General features: G+C 46.4%; 1 protein-coding gene across 2 annotated transcripts; it reads left to right on the top strand.

Annotated features, from left to right (window-relative positions):
- The first annotated feature begins 6054 nt into the window (after nucleotides 1-6054).
- On the top strand, nucleotides 6055-19110 carry LOC127782234 (uncharacterized). Of its 2 annotated transcripts, none has more exons than XM_052309336.1 (13): nucleotides 6055-6604; nucleotides 6714-6853; nucleotides 8216-8293; nucleotides 8482-8561; nucleotides 9484-9568; nucleotides 10570-11004; nucleotides 17013-17120; nucleotides 17214-17281; nucleotides 17441-17528; nucleotides 17611-17682; nucleotides 17765-17818; nucleotides 17901-18004; nucleotides 18829-19110. In XM_052309336.1, exons 1-12 carry the CDS (start codon nucleotides 6190-6192, stop codon nucleotides 17988-17990), a joined length of 1713 nt encoding a protein of 570 aa, XP_052165296.1. In that variant the 5' UTR covers nucleotides 6055-6189; the 3' UTR covers nucleotides 17991-18004; nucleotides 18829-19110. The 2 variants fall into 2 exon arrangements, with proteins under 2 accessions (XP_052165296.1, XP_052165298.1); XM_052309338.1 differs by having other exon boundaries at nucleotides 6057-6604; nucleotides 10585-11004.
- Nucleotides 19111-23241: the final 4131 nt, after the last annotated feature.

Raw genomic sequence — 23241 nt, 5'->3', positions numbered from 1 at the left:
TACTTGCATATTCCGATATTTTTTTCTTGTTAAACTTCTTTATTGATATTTTGATATTGTGCAAAGAATGGCCTTCTATATTTTACCATTCGATTGACTAGCATTGTGCACACACAAAATGTATAATTGAGTTTGAATTTGACGAGATCTCATATAATTGAGCTAACCCAAGGGAAGTATATTCTATGGTGGGAGTTATTTTACCGGGTGTGTCAAGTTAATTATACCACATCAGTTGTGCAGGTAAGTTTAGAGCAGTTTAAAAGCTTATCATCAAACACGTCAATTACTGTGAGGTAAGTGTGGTGAGCAATATTACATGTATATGGACTTCTATACATGACTAATATAAAGGAATGTAGGAGATGGAAGTCCAATTTGTTATTGAACCAGAGCCACTAGTGCCTACGTCACACCCTAAAAATCTCAAATATATAAATTGTTGTTTAATTGGAATTATTAGAATTGATTTTAAAAGCCTAGAAGAAAAGATCTAATTTTAAATAATAAATTCCAATATAAAAGTGGGCCAGATAAAATTTTATTAAATACTTTACTTGATTCTATAGTTCCTAGATTTTTCTGGGATTTATTTGAGCCAAGGAAGTATTTTTAATAAATGGAATTGTATTTCATGAATAAATTAAATTGGAAAAACTTTTAAAAAGTTCCCTTTTGGCTTTGGGCCGAAAGTCGGCCCGAAACCTTCTCTCTCCTCCCCGGCCCAAGTCGGCCCGCAGCCGAGCCGCCGCTCGCGCGCGTCCGCCCGCTAATAGGTGGGGCCCACCTGTCAGTCTTCGTCAACCTTCAACCGTCACCCGGTCGAACCCTAGCCGAGTTGCGCTGCCGCCGCCCTTCCAAATTCGTTCATCTCTTTCCCGATCCGGTGAAATTGATAGAGGGGAAATGATTCCCGGAATCTCCTCTACCTTTTTCCTTTTGGAATCGATCGCCAATTCAGTTTGGAAATCCGTGCATTCGAGTTCGATTCGGATCAATCTCTCTCCTCTGAACCCTAAACCTTCCATCGCGTCGCTGGTCGCCGTGGGCCTTCGTCGCCACCTCCTAGCCCCTATAAAAGGACCCCGGTGTCTCCGCTATCCGTCGCCACCCTCGCCTTTGCCTCTCGTCGTCGGTAGAGTTCTAGTGCCGTGTAGCCTAGCGCCGCCGTTGCCACTATTCGTCCAGCCGTGCGCCGCCGCCGCTCCGGTCGTCGTCGTCGCTCGGGAAAGCCGCCGTCGTGATCGTCAAGTCATCACCGACCTCATCCGCCCCTCTATCGTTGCTGTAGACCGCCGGAGTACCGCCGTCGTCGTCAAGCTGAAGGTCGCCGCTGCTTCTTCCTCGTCGTCGTCACCGTTCGTTGATCTTCCGTCGCCGTTTTGGTCACCGGTGAGTTCGCCGCGTCGCTCTCTACGCGCTGGTGCCCTCCGTTCGTGCCGTCACGCCTTCGTTCGCCGGCGAGCTTGCACGCCCGAGCCGCCGCCGGTGACGACGTCATCGCCGACGTCATCGTCGCCATGTCCCGTGGACCGGTCGTGGGCCGATAGATCCCAGCCGTTCGTTTTGGATGAATTGATCTCGGCCGTTCGTTTCCGTGAGCCGCCGCCGTGCACCCGGTTCACCGCGAACCCTAGCCGCTGACTCAATAATTCCCTTTTCCTTTTCAAAAATAATTCATTATTGCGTCATAATTCAATTAAAATCCATATAAGTGTTTTAATCCGATTTAATCTTTAAAAATTCATAACTAATTCATCTTAGCTCGGATTTAGTTGATTCAAGTCTCTAAATTTTTCTAAAATTGAGATCTACATGTTTAAAAGCATGGATTTGGCTCAGGTACTTGGAGTGAAAAGAGGGAAGAAGCCGGAAGAAGAAGCACCCGAAGAGATAGATGGAAAGCTGCGTGTTAGCGGTAAGGAAGGAGGCATTGGAAAGAGTAGACCATGCACATTAATTAGTGCAAGAAAGAGGCATAGGTATTTGGGGGGGGGGGGGGGGGGAGAGAGGGTCAGAGGGCTTTTTTCGCATCTGAAGATGTGAGAAAAAGTCTAGATTTCATGTTTGTATTTTTTTTTATAAATACGCTCTCTATCTAGGAGTGCATGCTAACTTATGCTATATAGATGAGGAACATTTTTTTTATATTTTGAGGATATATTTTTCCATTTTTAGTTTGGACTTCATCCTCTCCATATGCATGCATTACGTAAATTTCATATAGGTAAAAGTTTTACACCAATAAAAAATCAAAGAAGGATCATCAAGATTTTTTTTTATGGAAAAGACACACACATTTCTCGTTTAAAGAGTTTATTTTTTCTAAGGCATTGTATCTCTATGTCACCTACCGACTAAGGATCCTCCGCCATAATGGTGGTGCTGCCATTACAACCATCAATTTTAGGGGTCCTACCCTTTTACAAGCCTACACGTCACTACTACATGTAATGACAGTGTCACTATGCTATGGCAGGATGTGCGCCCCTGCCTTCCCCCACTCCCTTAAAGTTTTTCTGCCTTGATATATGTAGGCATACACATGCTTTTTACATGATCTTTAGTAAAAGTTTACGGTCATTCTACATGGGTACATATAAATGATCCATTGATCTCGTATAGTATAAATATCAATATTATATATCCAAGAATAAACTACTTTTGTACTAAACTTTTGATTTTAGCATTTTTTTTAAATACCTTGAAAACTCTTAGCACATGGCCACAATATTGGAAAACTTTATGTAAAAAATCCATACCTACATTCGCAATTTACATTCGAAGGCATAACTTTATGTTTCTCTTATATTAAGGTAGAGGCTGAATAATAATTTGAAGTGGAGTCGTATTAAAAAATTATAGACTTATAATACCTGTATAATATTATTATAGAGCCAAGTCATGTAATACAAACTAAAACAATTTAATAGCGCTTTAATGATATAGTAATTTTCCCGTGATAACTCAATGGGTCTCGCTATTATATAACTCAAGTGCAGAACGCCATCTATCATATAATAATAACCTAAAAAATCTAAAGTAAATTACATCGTGTAAAAAGATTTTGATATATAGATATGGTTAGCAACTTAGTTAAATGAGACTTTTTTTAATTAAATGAGGCACTGTGAAAAATTTTCAGCCACATCGGTGGCGTAGTTGGAGAGGTATGCATTGCATGAAGCTATACAATTACTTGCAACGTCTAATCGTGTTGTTAGACAACTTTGTTCCTTAGGACATTCAATGGGGTCTTACTACCTAGTAAGAAACATTGTAGAAGTAGTAAATAGCAATAAACGGTAGTAAATAACAATAATTGGGTCATATGCTTAATATCAGTAAACAAGGAATAATTTGTTACAATATTATAGGGCTATCCAATCACGGGAAGCTGGGAATCAATGCCTTTTCTTAAGTGGACCCCACCCTAATTCCTAGGGCCACATAGAAACATTGTGGTGTCTATCCAGAACTACTACTGCTTGCTAATTAGCCCCACATTACTACCGAGTTCATGCATATACATTGCGGCTGCTCTTATTAGAAATGTGTAAAGTTTCTTAATTTATATGTGTTGCATTGCTGTGGTATGCATTACTACTTACGGGATACAACAACTCACTCTCACACGGTGCATCTCCTGTTCTTGCTCAGTTAGAGCATGCATATAGAAAACTTCTTTTCCCCTAAAAACACATTCTAATCAAGTTGTGGTACTCATTACTTCTACTTAATTTTTATTTTTCCTAGATATTTGTCGCTGTAACAAATTGATGGTTGCCAAATTATTGTTACACAATTTACTCAATAATCAATAATACCAATAATGTAACTATGTAAGTATAGCGAAAATGCTTCCCATCCTACGTCCAAGCGCATGCGAAATATCGGACGGCTTCATCCTTATCCAAAACTCCAACTACCTTCTCTCTCGCTCCTCCGCCCTCTCCCACGCGAAATATCAGACGGATGTCGCGGCGCTCATCGCCTCCCTCCACCCAGACCCGGCCTGCCCGCCGCCGCCCTTCCTCCTCCGCCTCCTCCAAGCCCTGCTCGCGCTCTTCCTCCCCTCTACACGCTCCTCTCCTCCATCCGCGCTTGCCCAGACGCCTCCCACTCGGAGTGGCCCTGCTCACAGCCCCGTTGAACCGATGGGCCGGCGACCGCCTCGATCTCCCGAATTGAAGGTACGTGCGGAGGTCGCCGGCGACGGCCTCCCCACGACGACAACACGAGGCGGCGCGCGCGCATGAACGCATCCAGGTCGGCGTCCCTCTCCACGCTTCGAGCTGTCCTGTGCGAAGTGATTCGGCCTCTTGCCTGTGAACAACAGCATCGGCATCGGCATCGACACCGGCACCGGCGCCGCCGCGCTCAACGCTCATCGGAACGGCTACTTCAAGGCGAGTTCAGCTACTAGCACATGCTTTGTTGCAGTCTATTATCTATCTTTGTTTCAAATTATTATATTGAAGTGTTTCACTCTTTTTTAGTCGGATGTTGCATACAATGCATGCTGTATTTTCTTTGTTGTCGCACACAACAGCATTTCAGTGTTGCAATAAGTTGTTTTTTATATTGCATCTTTGGTGAAACAAAATTTGTAAAGTGATGAAACATTTTTCATCGAGTAATGGAACATTTGAAATATTTTCTTTGAAACATTGTTTACTGATTGGTGAAACATCTTAAACATTTTTTTTCATGTGGTAAAACACTGCCCGCAGGGCCGGCCCTGGAGGGGGGCGAGCGGTGCGGTCGCTCTAGGCCCCCAAATCGCAGGGGCCCCGCACCAACAAACCCAACCCCCCTCCCCCCCCCTCCGGCGCGGCGCGGCGCGTCCGAGGAATCAGGCCTGGCCCAACAGACGATGCGATGTTAGGGCGAAGGCGAACAGACGCCGAATACGCGACTCGCGAGATTGGCGCTGCCTGCCGCCCACGTCGTCTCCTCTCTTCTCCTCACGCCCACCGCGCACCGCTCGTTCCGCAATCCGCACGAGGACTCGAGGACCAGCCGACTGCCAACGATCGACGAGGACACGAGGTGCTCAGGAGTCAGGCTTTGCGTCAGGTGTAGGTGCTACCGGCCAGGCGCTGCACGGGCACGGCGGCAGCCGCTGCTTGCTTGCTTGATGGCTTGATGCTTGCCACCGGCTGCCCTAGCCCCTAGAGTACTGGATGTCTTGACGAGGACTACTCGAGAAGGATGGGCCGACCGCCGACGGGGGTCACTGAATCTGAATACTGTATTTGTCTGATCAGTGATCAAGCAACAAGCATTCTATTAAGGTGAGTGTAACACCAATACATCATTGCTAATTTTCCATCGCCAAATGAAAAATTGAAATTTTTGTAACATTGTGATTTTATTTGTTAACATGTAATCTCGTGTGTTGGTTTTTGCTGTGTATTGATGTATGGTCCTATGTTAGGTTAATTTAGTTGTTCCGATAATTGGACAAACCGACGGAGGCACAAATTTATTGAGGTAACATGTACTATAATGTTTTCTATATAAATATTTTTTAATACAATTTTAATATTTACGCAATAATTTATATATAAATTATATGTATATACTAATTATTATTACATAGTATGATAAGGGCCTCTATATTTAGTTTCACACCGGGACCCTGAAAAGTCAAGACCGGCCCTGACTGCCCGGTGTTTGGACTGGGACCGGACGTCCGATCCTGCTCCTCTCCTAAGTATAGCAATTAGTTAAGGCTGTGTTTAGTTCAGCGCCTAGTTTGGATTTTGGTTGAAATTGGAGATGATGTGACTGAAAAGTTGTGTGTGTATGACAGGTTGATATGATGGAAAAGGACGGAAGGTTGGATCAGTAGTCACATCATCTCCAATTTCAACCAAAATCCAAACTAGACTTTCAGTTTAGATCCAAACTTCAGTCCTTTTCCATCACATCAATCTGTCATATACACACAACTTTTCAGTCACATTATCTTTAATTTCAACCAAAATTCAAACTAGACGCTGAACTAAACACAGCCTAAAGTTGCTCACTTGCTCTCAGACGCAGACGGCAGACCACAGTCCACAGGTGGCCGCCAGGTCGGCTAAACGTCCGCCTCCCACGCTCTCCGCCACCCGCGCCTAATCCACACCAGGTGCCCGACATGTGCTCGACGGTTTGCCCGTGAGACGACGCGCGTCGGCCATGGCGCTCGCCCTCCTCTCCCCCTCATCAGCGAGTGCCCACCGTCTGCCGCGCCCCATCAGCTCCCCGCCGCTCGGGCGCGCCGCCTCGGCCACCAGCATCGGTTCCTCCTTCTTCCCCCTCTGCTCCTCCCCTCCGTCCTCCGGCTCTTGCTCCTTGCGGAGGGCCAGCTCCGCGGGCGGCGCAAGCGAGCCAGAAGCGTCGGGGGCCACCTCCCTCGACGCCGACTTGCTCAGGCGTGTCGCCGGCGCCGCGGACGCCGGCGAGGCGCTGGACATTGTCGCGGAGTCCGCGGGAGGCACGGGCGGTCTGGACGCGTCCGACTGTAACGCGATCGTCGCGGCGGCGCTTGACCGGGGCAACGTGGAGCTAGCGCTCTCGGTGTTCGAGGCGATGCGATCCGGCTTCGCACGAGGTGAGGGCATCGTATCACTCCTTACACTTTTTTTTTATCACGTAATGTAGTGAATTATGTTTTGGATTGAGCGTACTGAGTCGCTGTGGTGTGGAGTGCCGGCTTGCAGCTGGGGCCTGGAGGTGGGCGAGGCCAGACGTGCGGACATACGCATTGCTTGTCCAGCGATTGGCAGCTGCTCTGCGTGTTTCTGATGCTCTTAGGATAATCGATTATGTATCTCGCGCAGGCATTTCTTCGGCAGAGGAGGTGAGCTTTGGCGTCGCAGACTAGCATGTCTGACGATGTGTATGGTGCTTTGCTGTTTGGTTTGCATGCATGATGTTTGGATGTTTTAGTGGCATTTGACAAATGATGGTTTAGTTTCAGAAGCTTTTTATTCTTGCTTTAAAACCCTGATCTGCAAACATGATTTGTCACCTACCTGTACCTCATCATTTGTCCAATTACTGGTTTCATTTGTCCAAGGGAATTCAAGCTTAATTCTAACTAGAACCGAATTTGCAGAGGAATAGTACTAAACGTAGATTTCTGGAGATAGGTAAGTACAATCAGTTCATCTACGGAAATCCTATTTATTATCAAAACAATTAGTGCAAAAGGTCCCAACAAGGATAGTCTTGCCATAACAATATCAGTGCCCCTCCAACGAAACTCCCTTTTTGGTTTGATGTAACATATAACTTTGAATAATCTGGTCCCATTAATATCCACAAGCCTGGCAACAATCCTTATGGTTCTGATCCTGTCTCAAAGTATTGATAATTCTGGTGCATCATACTTCAATTTAAAAAATTTACATAAGAGTGTCTTGTTGAATGGAAGTATATTTGATGTAGAGAAAACTTGAGACACTTCTAAAGGAAAACACAGTGAGTGAATGCAGGGCCGGTCCTATGATTTTGAGGGCCCTAGGTGAACTCATCACGATGGGCCCTCTAAGCTATATATAAAATTTTATGATATATATAGACACTAATTTTACTTGCAAAACAAAAACAAATACATCCATATATTAAATTTAGCATGTTTGGTAATTATCAAGAAATAAAGTCGACCAAAATAACAATATATTTGTAACTTGGAACTAATATCATTATTCATTAACTTAATGAAGAATAGAACCCCATCATATCCATTGCTTCCCATGAAAAGATACTTCTTCGGGCATTTCTTGATGCAAAATCATCAAGAACGGTATTAAGATCAGTAGTGTCCAAGATATCCTTCTCGAGTGAGCATATAGCCAAGCCATTTAACCTTTCTTGCGACATAGTTGATCTCAAATAGTTTCACAGGTAGAGTTAAGAGAATTCGATAGGCAACAAAAACATTTGGATAGCAATCTGCATCCATAACAAACTTCAGAATCTCAGACGCGGACATCAAAGAATCTGGCAAACTCACTTGCAACACCTTTAATTCTGAATAAAAATCATTGATCTCAACATCGGATGAGGTACTAGACTACTAGTATTAGGTGTTGGCCCCCTATCATCATGGGCCCCCCACCATCATGTGCCCCCGGCGGTCGCCTCGGCTGCATAGGGCCAGGGCCGGCCCTGAATGAATGTCACTACACTTCTAAATGATAGATTTTACTTGTTACAGGTCCCATTTGGGATGATTATTCGCTGTCCAAGCTGCATGGTAGCAGTCGCAGTTGCACAGCCCCAGCATGGAACTCAGGTTTGATGCTGTACAAGTATCTTGTACCTCTAATCTAATTGTTTAAGCTACTCACTTAGCTCGCATGATGCGATTTATGAAATAAAATTTTACAGTTTGAGCAAATTTTTAGAGATGACATCTTAGGAAAATATAGATTATTTTTAATGCTGTAATGGAAATCTTAGCATTATTTTATTACTTTACAGACTGTTTCTTGTTCAAAGTGCCGATATCAGTACGAACTATTTTCTGGAGATATCACGAGCATCGAGTCTGAAGAAGTTAGGTTAGTTCTTGGAGCAGTTGCTTGGAGTTGTAAACTGTCAATGCTATGCCATGATCTTATTCTTTTTTTTTTTGCTTATATTTGTAGCTATGGATTATAGTGTTGTTTCTAGTAACTTTTGGAGCAATGTTCTTGTAAAACAGGTCTCCTGCCATTAACTGTGGAGGGACTCCAGTACTAACTTATTTTGCTAGAACTTAGAAGATACTCCCTCCGTTCCATAAGTGCAGTTGTGAGTTTCCGTGTCTAACGTTTGACATCCTATCTTATTTAAAAAAATTATGAAAAAAATAAAAATAAGTCACGCATAAAGTACTATTCATATTTTATCATCTAATAACAACAAAAATACTAATCGTAAAAAAATTTCAAATAAGACGGACAATCAAACGTTGGACATGGAAATCCATAACTGCACTTAATATGGGATGGAGGGAGTAAAATCTAAAAAGTAAACATTAGAACAATTAAAATAATTGATATATCAGTTAGCTTTGACAACATAATTAGCCATGTCTGTGATCTCATCGTTGGACTTATACTTTCTAATGTTTCCTTTAGATCCATTGGTACGATTGGCTATTGTATAGGTCTATAAACTGCTTATCCACAGTGCTTAGGTATTACTCTGCAGATATTGGGTTTCTGTGATTTCAAAAAGATTTATACATAATTTATTTTAGTGTTTGATAGGCACACATTGTCCTTTAGTATAACTCTCCCACAGAAATGGTTTATTACATTCCAATGATTATGCAACTTTGTACTATTTTGTAGTTTATCTGAAGTAACTTGATTGATTTTGTTTTCATTTGTTATATCAGAAGATATTTTTGCACACCTCTATTATTTTCTCAATGGTTCCATATATGACACTGCTTCTAATATTACTTCTCTAAGGATCTCCTCCTGCCGAACGCAGCATGGACATTTCAACTTTGGACAAGGCATTGCGATTTATAAATGTGATAAAAGACGGTCTTCCAGCTGCTGTGCACTCTATTGTGGTAGTTTCCCTTTCAAAAACTGCATAATAGATCTTAACCTGTGCCATCATTTATTTCAAAGATCTTTACTTTTCAAATTTTTGAATAAATCATCGTTGCTCTTGATGGATATCAAGATATGAAGATGCCTCACATTAAATTAGATGTATATAATAGAACTAAAAGGTAAAACTCTCCCTGTTTTCTGTTCAAAAATTGAGGTAAAAAAATGTTCCTCTTTATGACAAGTAGGATAACTGCTTGTTCATCAATGGTAGAAGGGAATTACACACATGGACATGTTTATCATCTTAGAGGTTATTCCTGCACTACCAGATGCCATCACGCCAAGCAGTGTATCCATATGTGATTAGGGTCAGAACTCCTTGTGATTGCAGTTGCTTTCCTTAAAAAAATATTTTGTTTTACTTTTTCCAAATTTCCCAGAGTTTAAAAGTACGATGCTTCAGGTTTTGGCAACCAAGAAGATGCTTCCTCATGCACCATGTGAGGCAGAAGTGTTTTTTCATAGAAGTTTTTTGAAAGTAAACATGATATATTTTCACAAAATCTGTGGAAAACTCCAAAAATGACCAAGCGTTATCACGTGTTTGGTTTGAACCTTGGCCCCACATTAGCAGCATGTATAGTATTTTGCCAAAATTCTGGGAACAAGTCGAACACTTGCTAACTGAGGTCAACACATTCACATTTTAGTTTGAATATTTGGCAACTGTTGACTTAGGACCAAACAGTCATTGAGAATTCTTCATGTGTTTCTTTCCAAATATCGTTCAATCCATTAATGCTAAATTTGATCACCAACATTTCTCTGTCATTTCTCACTCCCCCCTTAAGATAGTTAGGCCAGGGATTGGCTATCCAAATTTTCCTCTAGAGTGCTCCAACAAAACATTCCACCACGAAATTCAGCTGAATCTATTTTTTGTGGTATCACACAGTTCTTATAATCTGTTGACAATGTTGTTCAGAACATGAGCCATATTCATGTAAATTGTAAGTTATTTATTTTGCAGATTCGCACACCTTCAGGAACAGCCCGTACCCATAGATTTGCTACACAGACTGTAGAACTGCCTGCTCAAGAAGGAGAAAGAGTGACCATTTCCTTGGCTGCCCCATCAAATGTTTATCGTGAAATGGGTCCCCTTAAGATTTCTGCACGCTCACAAGGGTTTAGACCAGGAGAACCCATGTCTCTCACCAATCACATCAACAGACAAGTCTCAAGATTGCTAAGAGCTCCATCAAAGAACGAGGGACCATTCGTCTTTAATCCATATTTGTTGGTCGGTGCTCTTGCTCTTCTTGCCTCTGGAGATGCTGCTTCTGCATTCATCGACCCAAGCCTCCCTAGATTTATTACAGCAACTGCTTTAGCATCAGCTGCTGTTGGAACAACACTAAATCAAGTGATCCTGCCAGAGATTCGAAAGGTATGTAAACTCAAGGATTAGCATTCTTCACTAGGAGGAAACTTGAAAACTATGGGCAGGTAGTCGGAATGCTAATAGGGTCATGTAATACCAACGTATGGTGCTGGAGTCTTGTACCAACAATAGATCATGCAAGCAACTGTCTATAGCCTGCTCTGTTTTGCTTCCTTGTTCGATCAAGCTTACCCTATGGCATGCCATTACATAGCTAGAGTATCTAATTTACTTTGTTTCCCTTCAATCATACTCCCAATGGAAAGACTTGGCTGTGTATATCCAATTGTGGATATAGAGGCTGGATTTCTATCCATTATCTACAAAAAATATTGATGAGAGTACTAGCATTTATATAGCAATGGCAAATCAGGAAGAAAAGAGACAAAAGTTCCTAAAAAATATTTTTGGTAAGAGTTGAGAAATCTAAAATGTCTTATATATTGGATAAGAGGGACTATAATTTCAAAAATATTTTTTTATCAGTACTTTTTTAGAGAAACCTAGCGCCTTATACTTCCATAGTTAAAATGACATGCTATTTTCAAATTTGCAAAGCCAACAAGATGCACTTTGACCACAAAATTTTATCTGTTAGAATTTCAATGGTTACTTTCATTGAGAAGAGGATGGCACTCGGGATGGGGCAATTTTCTGGTTTTCTTCATTCACAAAACACAAAAGCCATACCTACCCGAGGGAGGTTGGATACATATATATAGCCATAGCTGGCTGCTAGCCTATTGCTGCACCCTCCTAGTCTAAAAATTCGAAATTTGAATGGGATGCTGTCCTAGAGGGCATCCAAACTGAATAAAGCATAAAGGAGGCATAAAGGAGATGCTAACTGCTGCTGTCCTACTAACCGCAGCTGTCCTAGCAACTGAAAAATATGCTAAAGGGTAGATGCTGTCCTGAAAAGGTGAAACTACCCAAAAGCAAAAAGAGGAATCAAACTACCCAAAAGCAAAAAGAGGAATCACGACCAAGGACCACAAAGACTTATCCAACATTCTCCCCCTAAGTCTTGTGCGCCGTCTTGTGGGGAAGTTGGGCCATCCTGATCCTGGAGCAGAGCTCGAGGAACTTGATCCTCCCAAGAGGCTTGGTGAGCAAGTCCGCAAGCTGGTCCTTGGTGTTGATGTAGATCGCCTTGATGCTCCCTTCCTCCAAGTAGCTTCGGATGAAGTGGTACCTCACCCGGATGTGCTTGCTCCGTTCGTGAAAAACGGGGTTCTTTGCCAGGGCCAGAGCGGACTTGCTATCCACCCTGAGCTCCACCGTTCCTGTGTCTCTGCCGAGGAGATCACTAAGCAGTCGAGCAAGCCAGAGCGCCTGGGTCGAAGCGGCGGAGGCCGCCATGTACTCGGCCTCGCAGCTGGACAGGGCCACCACCTGCTGCTTGACCGACTGCTAGCTAACGAGGCACTTGCCGAGGAAGAAGAGAATCCGCTCGTGCTCTTGCTGGTGTCGATGTTGCCGGCGTGTTCGCTGTCGCTGTACCCGACGAAGTGTGCCTTGCCAGGACACCTCGGGTAGTAGAGACCGTGGTCGAGAGTCCCCGCAACGTAGCGGATGATCCTCTTCACAGCCTGCTGGTGCTCCGTCGTCGGTCGCTGCATGAACCAACTGACGTAGCCGACGGAGAAGGCCAAGTCCGGCCGTGTGTGGGTGAGGTAGCGAAGGCTCCCCACAAGACGCTGGTACTGTGTAGCATCCACCTCCTCCGCCGTGCTGTCGCGGCTCAGCTTCAGTCTCTCCTCCATCGGAGTGAGAGCTGGGTTGCAATCGGTGAGCCCAGCCAGCTCAACGACGCGCTTGGCGTAGGCGGTCTGTCGAAGTGTGATCCCAGAGTCGTCCTGGTGCACTTCGATCCCCAGGTAGAAGGAGAGAGGCCCCAGATCACTCATCTGGAAGGTGGCCTTCATCTCCTCCTTGAACGCCGCGACCTCCGCATCCTTGGTGCCGGTGATCACCAAGTCGTCGACGTAGACACCCACCAGCAAGGCATTTCCTCCATTGCCCCGCCGGTAGATGGCCGCCTCGTGCGGGCTTTGCTCGAAGCCCATCCCCTTGAGCGTGGAATCCAACATGGCATTCCACGCCCTTGGTGCCTGCTGCAAGCCGTAGAGGGCCTTGTGCAGGCGTAGCACCTTGCCCTCCTTGCCGGGGATCACAAATCCCGGCGGCTGGTGCACGTAGACCTCCTTCAAGTCGCCGTTCAGAAACGCCGACTTGACGTCCATGTGATGGACGCCCCAGCCTTCCTGAGCAGCCAGCGCAAGGAGTCGCACGGACTCCATCCGTGCCACGGGAGCGAAGGCATCGTCGTAGTCGATCCCCTCCTGCTGCACGAAACCGCGTGCCACCAAGTGAGCCTTGTGCTTGACGATGGCTCCGGCTTCATCCCTCTTTAGCTTGAACACCCACTTAAGGGTGATTGCGCGGTGACCACGAGGGAGGTCAGCAAGCTCCCAGGTGCGGTTCTCCTGAACCGCGTCCATCTCCGACTGCATCGCGGCACGCCATGCCGCGTGTTTCTCGGCCTCTGCAAAAGACTGAGGCTCACCGTCGTCGCACGCAAGGTGCAACTGCGCCTCTAGGTCGCGAGGCACCAGTCCCGGCACCGGCTGGTCGCCGAGAAGATCCTCCATCGTACGGTACCGTAGCTGCTCGCTGTCGTGGTACGCGTCGATGCGCTCCCTGTCGTGGGAGAGCGGAGTAGCGAACTCCACCGGGCTACGCTCAACACGAGCTGGCGTCGGAGTAGACGTGCTTGGAGGAGTGGCTGTTGGTGCTGGAGCATGTGGAGTCACTGGTTGGGGTGGTGTCGACGAAGAGATCGTCGTAGTCGAAGTCGTGGCCCGAGGGTGTGTTGGTGTCGAAGTCGGTGGAGATTCGGGGACTGGGGTAGACATGCTCGGTGAAGAAGAGTTGCCTACTCCCCCAGCTCTCCCTGATGGCGCATGCCTGATGGCGTCCACAGCCTCTCCCTTGCTGCCGAGGACCATCACCCACATGTAGCGGGAGAGGTCGTCAACGAGCAGCAGGAAGTAACGTCGTCCTCCTGGTGTGGCCGGTGTCACTGGGCCACACAAGTCCCCGTGCACGAGCTCGAGCCGCTCCTTGGCTCGGAAGCTCGTCTGCTGGGGAAAGGGGAGCCGCCGCTGCTTCGTCACCATGCAGACGTCGCAGAGCTGCTCCACGTGGTCAAGGCATGGCATGCCTCGCACCATCTCCTTGGCACTGAGTTGCTTCAGGGCCTCGAAGTGGAGGTGCCCGAAGCGCTCGTGCCACTGCCACGCCTCGTCGTCCCGACGAGCGGCGAGGCAAACTGGTTGTGCGACCTGCGCGATGAGGATGTAGAGTCGATTAGTGCCTCTGGTTACCTTGGCAAGAAGGCGACGACGGCGATCCCAAATCCTCATGAGTCCGTCCTCGACCAACACGCGTGAGCCGTTCTCATCTAGCTGTCCCACGCTGATGATAGAATTCCTCAACGCGGGGATGTAGTAGACTCCGGTGAGCAGCCTGTGCTCACCGGACTTGGCGGTGAAGGTGACGAAGCCAACACCCTTGATCTCCACGCCGGAGGCGTCCCCGAACTTGACGGAGCCTCGGACGCTGGAGTCGAACTCGGTGAAGAACTCCCGTCAGCCGGTCATGTGATGGGTGGCGCCGGTGTCGAGGTACCACCCATCAGCCTTGTCGTTGCTGGAGCCGTTGCAGAGGGAGACGAGTACCTTCGGCTCATCAAGGTGGAGGAAAGCCGCTGCAGCCGGTGCCGCTGGAGGTAGCTCGATGCTTGCGTGAGCCAGGAGCAGAGCCGGCTCTTCCTCCTCCACCCGTGCGACGTGGGCTTGGCCGCGTCGTGGCTGTCGACAGTCTTTGGCCCAATGGCCAAGCTTGCCACAGTTGCGGCAGGCGTCGTCTCGTGCCGGCTTGTGGTTGCCGGTGGCAACGCCCTGGGCGCCTCTGCGGGCGCCACCCTCGGCACGTCTTCGCGCCCACCGTAGCTGGACACCTCCCCGCGCCTTGCGCGGCTTACGGCCACCTGTCGGGGAAGATGACTCCCCCTTCCTCCCGTCACCCTGAGAGGCCTCCCACTGCTCCCGAGTGAGATGGAGCTTCCCGCCAATGGTGATGGGCCCCGAGAGATGTTGTGGCTCATCACCATCGACGACCTTGAGGCGACCTAACGCCTCCTCGATCAACATCGTGGAGAGGTCCAGCAGAGATTCGATCGAGCGAGCAATCTGCCTGTACTTCTCAAGGACGCAGCGGAAGAGCTTCTCGACAGCTCTCTCCTCGTCGTAGGTGTCGTCGCCGTACTGCACCATTTTCTGCAAGAGAGTGTTGAGACGGAGAGCAAAGTCATCAACATCCTCACCTGGCTTGAAGGCCAGGTTCTCCCACTCCTTGCGGAGTGCCTGCAGTGTGGACTTGCGGGCGCGGTCGCTGCCGATGCGTGCCGCAGCGATGGCGTCCCAGGCCTCCTTGGCAGTCCGCTTCTGGGAAAGCGAGAACTGCATCTCGGGCGGGACTGCAGCGATGAGGGCATCCAGTGCCCGCCGATCCTCGTCGTAGTCGACGTCGCCGTACCGGACTGCCTCCCACATGTGCCGCACCTGGAGCCTCACCCTCATCACCGCGGCCCACTCGATGTAGTTGGTTTTGGTAAGGGTAGGCCACCCACCGCCGGGACCAAAGTCCCTGACCACCGTCTGGACGCCGTGGTGACCATGGCACCGGTCAGGGGAGAGAGAGCCGCGCTGCCTGCGAGGGCCGCGTGCGGGCTCCGGGCTGCCGCCGGCACGCTCGCGCCCGTCTGGGTTCCCGTCGGCGGGCGCGCGGTCCCTTGGGCCGCCGCCGCCGCCATGGAGGTGGGCTGCTGCCCACCGCTTTGCCCGCTCCCGTGCCCTTCCTCTTGCCAGCTCCTCAAGCTCCCTGTCGGCGGTGATGTCGCCGGCGATGAAGCCGTTGATGCTGCTGCGCAAGGTCTCAACCTCTACCTCCGCCGCACGTGCCGCATCTTCCGCCGCCTCCGCCTCCGCCTCCGCCTCCGCCCTGGCTGCTGCTAACTCCGCTGCCGCCAGTCTGGCCGCCCTCGCTGCTGCTGCAGCGGTCTGAGCCGTTGCTCGCCTACGCTCTTCTGCTGCGGCGAGCTCGGTGTCTTGCTGACGCCGAGTGCTCGAGGCGACCGAACGCCGAGACCGAGCGTCGGACATGGCGCACCTCCGGGGGACTGCTGCGTGGAGAGGGGGAAGGGAAAGGGGAAAGAGGAGCAACCGGTGCTGCTGCTGCTGCTGGCTGAGAGCTCAACTGAGCTTGGAAAGGGGTGGAACAAGAGATGTTTAGCCTACAGGAAAGTGTGGCTCTGATACCAGATGTTAGAATTTCAATGGTTACTCTCATTGAGAAGAGGATGGCACTCGAGATGGGGCAATTTTTTGGTTTTCTTCATTCACAAAACACAAAAGCCATATCTACCCGAGGGAGGTTGGATACATATATATAGCCATAGCTGGCTGCTAGCCTATTGCTGCACCCTCCTAGTCTAAAAATTCGAAATTTGAATGGGATGCCGTCCTAGAGGGCATCCAAACTGAATAAAGCATAAAGGAGGCATAAAGGAGATGCTAACCGCAGCTGTCCTACTAACCGCAGCTGTCCTAGCAACTGAAAAATATGCTAAAGGGTAGATGCTGTCCTGAAAAGGTGAAACTACCCAAAAGCAAAAAGAGGAATCAAACTACCCAAAAGCAAAAAGAGGAATCACGACCAAGGACCACAAAGACTTATCCAACATTATCATTGTGCATTTTATAAAAGTATTTTTTTCACATGTTTACTCATATTTTTTATATATCCAAATATTCATATTTTAGACAATATCTTATTATCTTTCGACAAAATTATACCACATACATTTGCTGACATGTTTTGTGAGTTTTTGGTTAGAAGCTACGTTGTCCATTATATTCTCTCTGACCTAAATCCGATGTTATTTTCAGCTTCCACAAAAGACAGTAGATATAATTGCTGTTCGGCAGCAACTTTTATCTCAGTACGACATGCTTCAGACTCGTCTAAAGGATCTGAAACAACTTTCCGAAAAGGAGGTTAAAATCTGTAATCTCTAATTAGTTTATTTTCTGCTAAAAGTAAAGTCCTGAAAATCATGAACTCCTAAACTCCTAAATTTATTTTCAAAGGTGTGGATGCTGGCAAGAATGTCTCAACTAGAGAACAAGATATTAGCAGTAGGCGAACCATCATATCGGTAATTTCATACAGTTCCACCAGTTTATTTTATTGTTCTAGTTTAACTTTATCTATTCACAAATATAAGTATATAACATGGTTGTTTGTTAGAACTTGTTCTACTACAGATTTTTTTTCTTTTTGAAAATAATGAAGTTTTGATCAAACTTATTTCCAGTGCTCGTCGAGGTAGAGTGAAGAGGGTACTTGAAAGCTTGGAAAGTACACTCCTGGCAAAGATTGAGCTGATGGAAAGTTATGCAAAAGTAATAGAGCAATTTTGTATATGGTATGTATAACTCACGTTTATTATAGCTAAATAGTGAAATGTTGGATATACCACTGCAGTTGTGTTCTATGATTGAAATTGAAGTTGAGATGGACTCAGATGTTATTGTTGCTGAAGCAGCAAGCAGTGCAGTAAGTTCAAGTTATTTAGCTATCCTATTTATGCATCATGTGGATGAAGTATGATTACTAATAATCAGTCTCCTGATTCCAGGAAAGGATATCAGAACAAATACAGCAACTAATGGAGATTGATAGTCTTGAAGAGGCAAGTATATCCTATGTTCATCAGCTTACATTCAACAGAAATGTTTCATAAGGACTAACAATTGCTTCTAATACTTATTTAGCAATGGCGTATACAAGCTGAGGCTAATGACGAAGCAGAAAGGCTGCTTAATTCAGATTCTTCAGAAACATTTTCCGCTGAGCATGTATAATGAGTTTTTTTTGGGTAATATGCAAGTACCTCTGTTTTCTTATGCCATGTTTCTTTGTATAATATCCTTTTCTTCCCTTATAAATTAGAACAAAATCGTAATAGCATGTGAAGGGAGATAGTTTTGGTTCAGCCATGTAGATGATGAAAAGATCACTGTGTTACAATACAATATGACAGAAGTAAACAAACCCTTTTTAAATTCCTGCAACGGATGCACATCCATTGCATGTTGAGTGCAGATTAGAACAGGCTTACAGTTGGACATGAAAGCCACACAGTATTGTACATAAAGGACATAGGAATGTGGAATTCCTGAGGTACTTGTGGTATATCAGATATTCTGATGCCGTGTTTGCTAATTGCATTGCAAGTTGCAACATATGTTCTTGGAGCCACCAAAAGTACTGATTCAGGCATCTAAACCAGTCCATATAACTACTTCCTACATTAAAGGCCATTGCATTGAATGGTGGGACAGTTTCATGTAATGTATTTTGCAAATTGAATTGCAGCACATTTTCTTGTGAGCTGAAAGAGTTTAGGAGGATGTTTGTGAAGCAACAATGGAACCATGACCTATAACAATTCATTGTTACCTTGCTTTGCTGGTTTATACATATTTTAGAGAAGTCTTCCTATACCCGTATATCCACATTCTAATTACAGTTTGTTTTAATCCAAATATTGAGAAGGTATTCATCAGCATGCCAATCTTGTTTTTCCTTACTTTGTTCTTGATTCTTTTGAGATGTTTTATGGCACTGAAACGATAGTGTTGGTTCTTTTCATGTATTGTGGACTTGTGGCACTAAAATGATAGTGTTTGTTCTTTTCAGATATTTTGTGGCACTAAAATGATCGATGTCTCCATCAACTTGCTCTTGTCAACAGTGTACTAGAAGGAAAACTGGATGGATAGTAAAGCAATTGCACAGAGATACCATCAGAGTGCAGGCCACCAATGTAAACTCGTTTCGGGAACACCACCGTGGCAAATCCAAACGCTCAGGTTATTGGGCCAACCTCCCTTAGCCAAATTGCCTACCTTATTAAGAATAAGGTACCCGATTGCTCGAATACTATGGTATCCTTGCGCCCAATACTGGTTTGTTTGCTTATGCATTCATTGCCAAGTATATATTGTCTAGATATTGTAGAAAGTTTTGCACATTTTGGTTCTGAATGTCTTATATTTCAAAGTCCTGATCAAATTTTTGTGAACCAAGAAAATCTTCCTTTGCAGCAATATTTCTCAGCCATAGTGAAATTGGCTACTATACTAGTCTTCGGTGACTATCGGATGATCCTAGGATGTCTTCTCCTCATACAAAACCAGGGCATAGGGGGATGAGTTCAGATGAACCGATTTTCCCCCAGATTCGTCTAGAAAATTTAGTAGCCGACCAAACTAAGCTGATTACCGCTATTACTGACGCATGTCAATCCTAAAACTTTGAGCAAACTTCTTGCTTGAAATTTGACAAATGAAGTAACCTGGCGTGCTTGCTAAAGATGCATGAATGGCAACTTATCTCTGTCTCTATCTGTGCAACCTCATACAGAGATAGACATGTTCACAAGTCATATATCCACATACCCCTGATTTCAGAACCATGACCTATCTGAAATATTCAATCTTTACATCTTCAACTTATCGGCTGTAAATAATACAATCACCCAGGACAGTTTCACACCAACTTTGGATCACGAGTGAGCAGGAATGCCTGAGGTCCCTGTGCTTGAATGAATGGGGCATGTGTTATTGACTTATTGTGCTGTATAAGTGCTTCTACTAAAATATATCATAAATCCATGTACTTTATTGCGAGATGTGCATTTTATCTCATTGGCGCAGCACACTTCGCATGTTGCAACATGTACATTGAAATCCTGCCAGTATTATCTAAGCCATGATTTTTTTTTTCATGAAAGTAACTATGTTTTACCATACGGATAACCATGGAAAATTCATGCACAAATTTTGTTGTTTTAACTCAGCGTCGACTTTTTTTTTTTTTGCCGGAATGATCGAAGGAGGTCATTCAATTATATAATTAAGATAGGAAGAAAATGTTACAAGAAGAGTTTTACATCGACAGCTGGCTGTTGAGGAAGGATGTGCCAACCGTCCAAACACACACTATAGAGAGGGAAGCCAAGCACCGGACCGGCCATCGCTATGCGAGACCGATCGCCACCGGGCCAACAACACCACTACGACTCGAAGACTCTAAAACGACGCCCTCACGAGGGTCACGACGCCGAAAGACGCTGTCGTCATCCGTCCAAAGAACTGGACAAGGTTTTCACCCAGAGCTCCTTGCCGAGGGAGGAGAGTTACCTCAACAGTGCCCTGTTGTTATTTCTTAATGATATTACTAGAAATATAATTTCCAACAATGCGCAGAAATACTCCTAGTATATTTTGGTCATAGAGTTCATCCGCAAGCACATGGATATACCATTGTAGCATTTCATCCGAGAATATTCCAAGGGTATCGTATTTATTTAATCCTGTGGGAAGATCATGCTAGAGAGAACTTGACTAATAATTTATATATTACTTGTGATAATCATAGCCTAAGCAGGGGTTAAGATAATTCAAGTGTAGAGTGACACACAAGCAGTAAGCTACTCATTCTCTAATAAAATATCTAAGCTGAGTGGAAAGAAAAGAGAAAGATAATCTATTCCTATACTTCTAATATACATAGTATACATACATTCTAGTCATCTGATATACTAGCTACTACCCTCTATCCGATGCCCTCCTGTTACTTCGAGAAGCCACCCCTGACTGCCGAGTTCCTTACGACAGCCCGTCATGACCATACAACCGTGGCTAAATACGGAGTACCCTCCCCAGGAAATTAACTTAGGACTATATACACGCGCGGAGGAATACCCGTACTGAGCTATCACCAGCTGTCACCATCAGCGGACCACCTCTCATCCGCAGCATATAACCCCAAATAATGATATCCCGTAATTTAGACACCACGTCTAAACTACCAGATACTACTCTAATATCATCGTCATGACATAGAGTAATTGCACAAGCAAACATTACTCACACCAAAGTATCTCCCAGATAAGCTAGCAGTATTTTCAGTATAACATGAATATAATATAAAGTAGGTACTCATATACTCAGAAAGTATTTCAATACCATAAATGTATAAAAAAGAATATTCTAAATAAAGTACAAAGCTTACAAAAGAGAAAAGGAAAGCTACTAGAGCCATACCCGAACTCTTCCGAAGACTTCCAGACTCCTGATTTCTACTCTATTCCTATTCCACTAGCTTAAAAATACTAAACTAACTTGAGAGAATATGAGAGAGCTCTTGCTTGAGGTGTGTGAGTGAAGTGAAGTGAGGAGCTCCTTTTATAGGTAGGTAATGACGGTTGGAATGGTCGGTAATACCCTTCAACCGTCATTGGGGATCAATCCCAACCGTCCAGAAGAAGCCTTGCATCCAGCGGCGGCGAGGGAGGTGGCCCAACCAGCCCAAGTTTTGGCTAGCGGCCTCCTTCGTAGACTTGTGAATTTTGGCCCAATTCATCGTGTCAATTCTGAGTTCTTGGCCCAGTCATGCATAAGTCTGATTTTCGACATCTTCCGATTGATTTATCGTCTGAGTCGATGTCGATTCTCCTCTACTTTATGGTTATTCTCTGCAAAAGGTTAGTGATCCTAATACTAGTGAAATATTATTATTATAACATATATATGCATTGCAAGCATAACTAGTTCTCCTCTATTTTGGTAATATTGACGGTTGAAACTGATCGATAATGACCGTCAACATGCCCTCAGGAGGGTTACCACGCCCGAAGACGAAGTCACTGTTGGCCCAAAGAAATGGGGCTAAGCTTTCGCTCGGAACGCCCTGCCGCCGTGGTCTGTCACCCAATTCGAAACCACCATCTGAACATCGGCGGCACATGGCTTCCGCCATACCCGACCGATGCCCCTCCGTCGGCCGACTTCATCGAACCACCATCCCTAAGAGCTGGCTCAGGACCCATTTGTTCCACCACTCGCCGGCCTCCTCTCCAGAGCTGGCTGGAGGAGAATCTGGGATTGGGTGGCATTGCTTCAGCAGCCTGAGCTTCCCCCGCTAACAAGCTGCCGCCTCAATCCAGCCTAGAAACTCCCCACAGAGAAAGGGGGAGCTCCAGGAAGGGTGAGGGTGCTGACTGGCAACGAGGAAGATGACCTACCGCCGCCAGCTCCCTTAGCAGTACCATATGGGCCTGCGTCGATGCCGGAAACATTGCCGCTCCGGCTCCGACGCCACCCGCCGGCGCCCCCATTGCCCGACCGCCGCTCCCCACCTGGCCACCACGGCGACATCCCGGTTGCCCAGCTGCCGAGGCCTGGCCGCTTGCGCCCGCACCGGTGAGCCACGGTCGCTGCGCCTTGCGCTGTCGCCGGGCGAGGCTAGGCCTGGCCGCTCGCGCCCACACCGGTGAGCCACGGTCGCTGCGCCTTGCGCTGTCGCCGGGCGAGGCCACGCCGCCGCTGTGCCCAGGTGGCTGCACCGGTGTCGCACCCTGAAGTTCTTCTCCCAAGCCTAAATTTAATTTATAAATGGCCTTAAGAATTTATCAGTGTAAAAGCAAGAGAGAAACCCTAAATGAATTAATGCAAACAATAATCGGAATTGGCATGTGAAATTTTTCTTGAGTTCTACATGTCGAAATATGCTAACAAGATTTTTAGTGGAATTTTCAGAGCTCTAGAAATAGTTTTAACCAATTAAAAATGAGCATAGGCATTATTTAAATCCATGGAATTCCTTTTTCCCTCTTTTTCCTTTTTCTTTTCCCTCCCTCCTCCTAATGGGCCACTGGCCCATTTCCTCTGCCTCTCCCGTGCCTTGCTGGGCCGGCCGGAGGCCACGGCCCAGCTGAGCCCGTCCCCTCCTCTCTCTCCCGGGGTCGCTGACAGGTGGGGCCCATCTGTCGGGCCCGTCCCCAACCTCCAACCGGAGGAGGAGGCCGGCCTCCCCAACCGCCGCTCCCGACTCTCCCTCGCCTCCCGGGCCACGTCGCCCACATCGCCGCCTTCCCCGCGTTCCCCGCGCCCACTCCCTCTCTCTCCCGCCCGCGCTCACGCTCGAGACGGCCAGGATTCGAATTTTGAATCCCGCCTCTCTCCTCCCCACCTCTCCCAACTCCGCCAGCGAAATCGCGGCCATCCCGGCCACGATCGACCCCGCGGGCCTATATAAAGCACCCCC

Source organism: Oryza glaberrima, chromosome 8, assembly GCF_000147395.1.
Source record: "Oryza glaberrima chromosome 8, OglaRS2, whole genome shotgun sequence".
Lineage (NCBI taxonomy): Eukaryota > Viridiplantae > Streptophyta > Magnoliopsida > Poales > Poaceae > Oryza > Oryza glaberrima.
The sequence above is the reverse complement of the archived record's forward strand: the minus strand, read 5'-3'. Positions and strand labels throughout refer to the sequence as shown.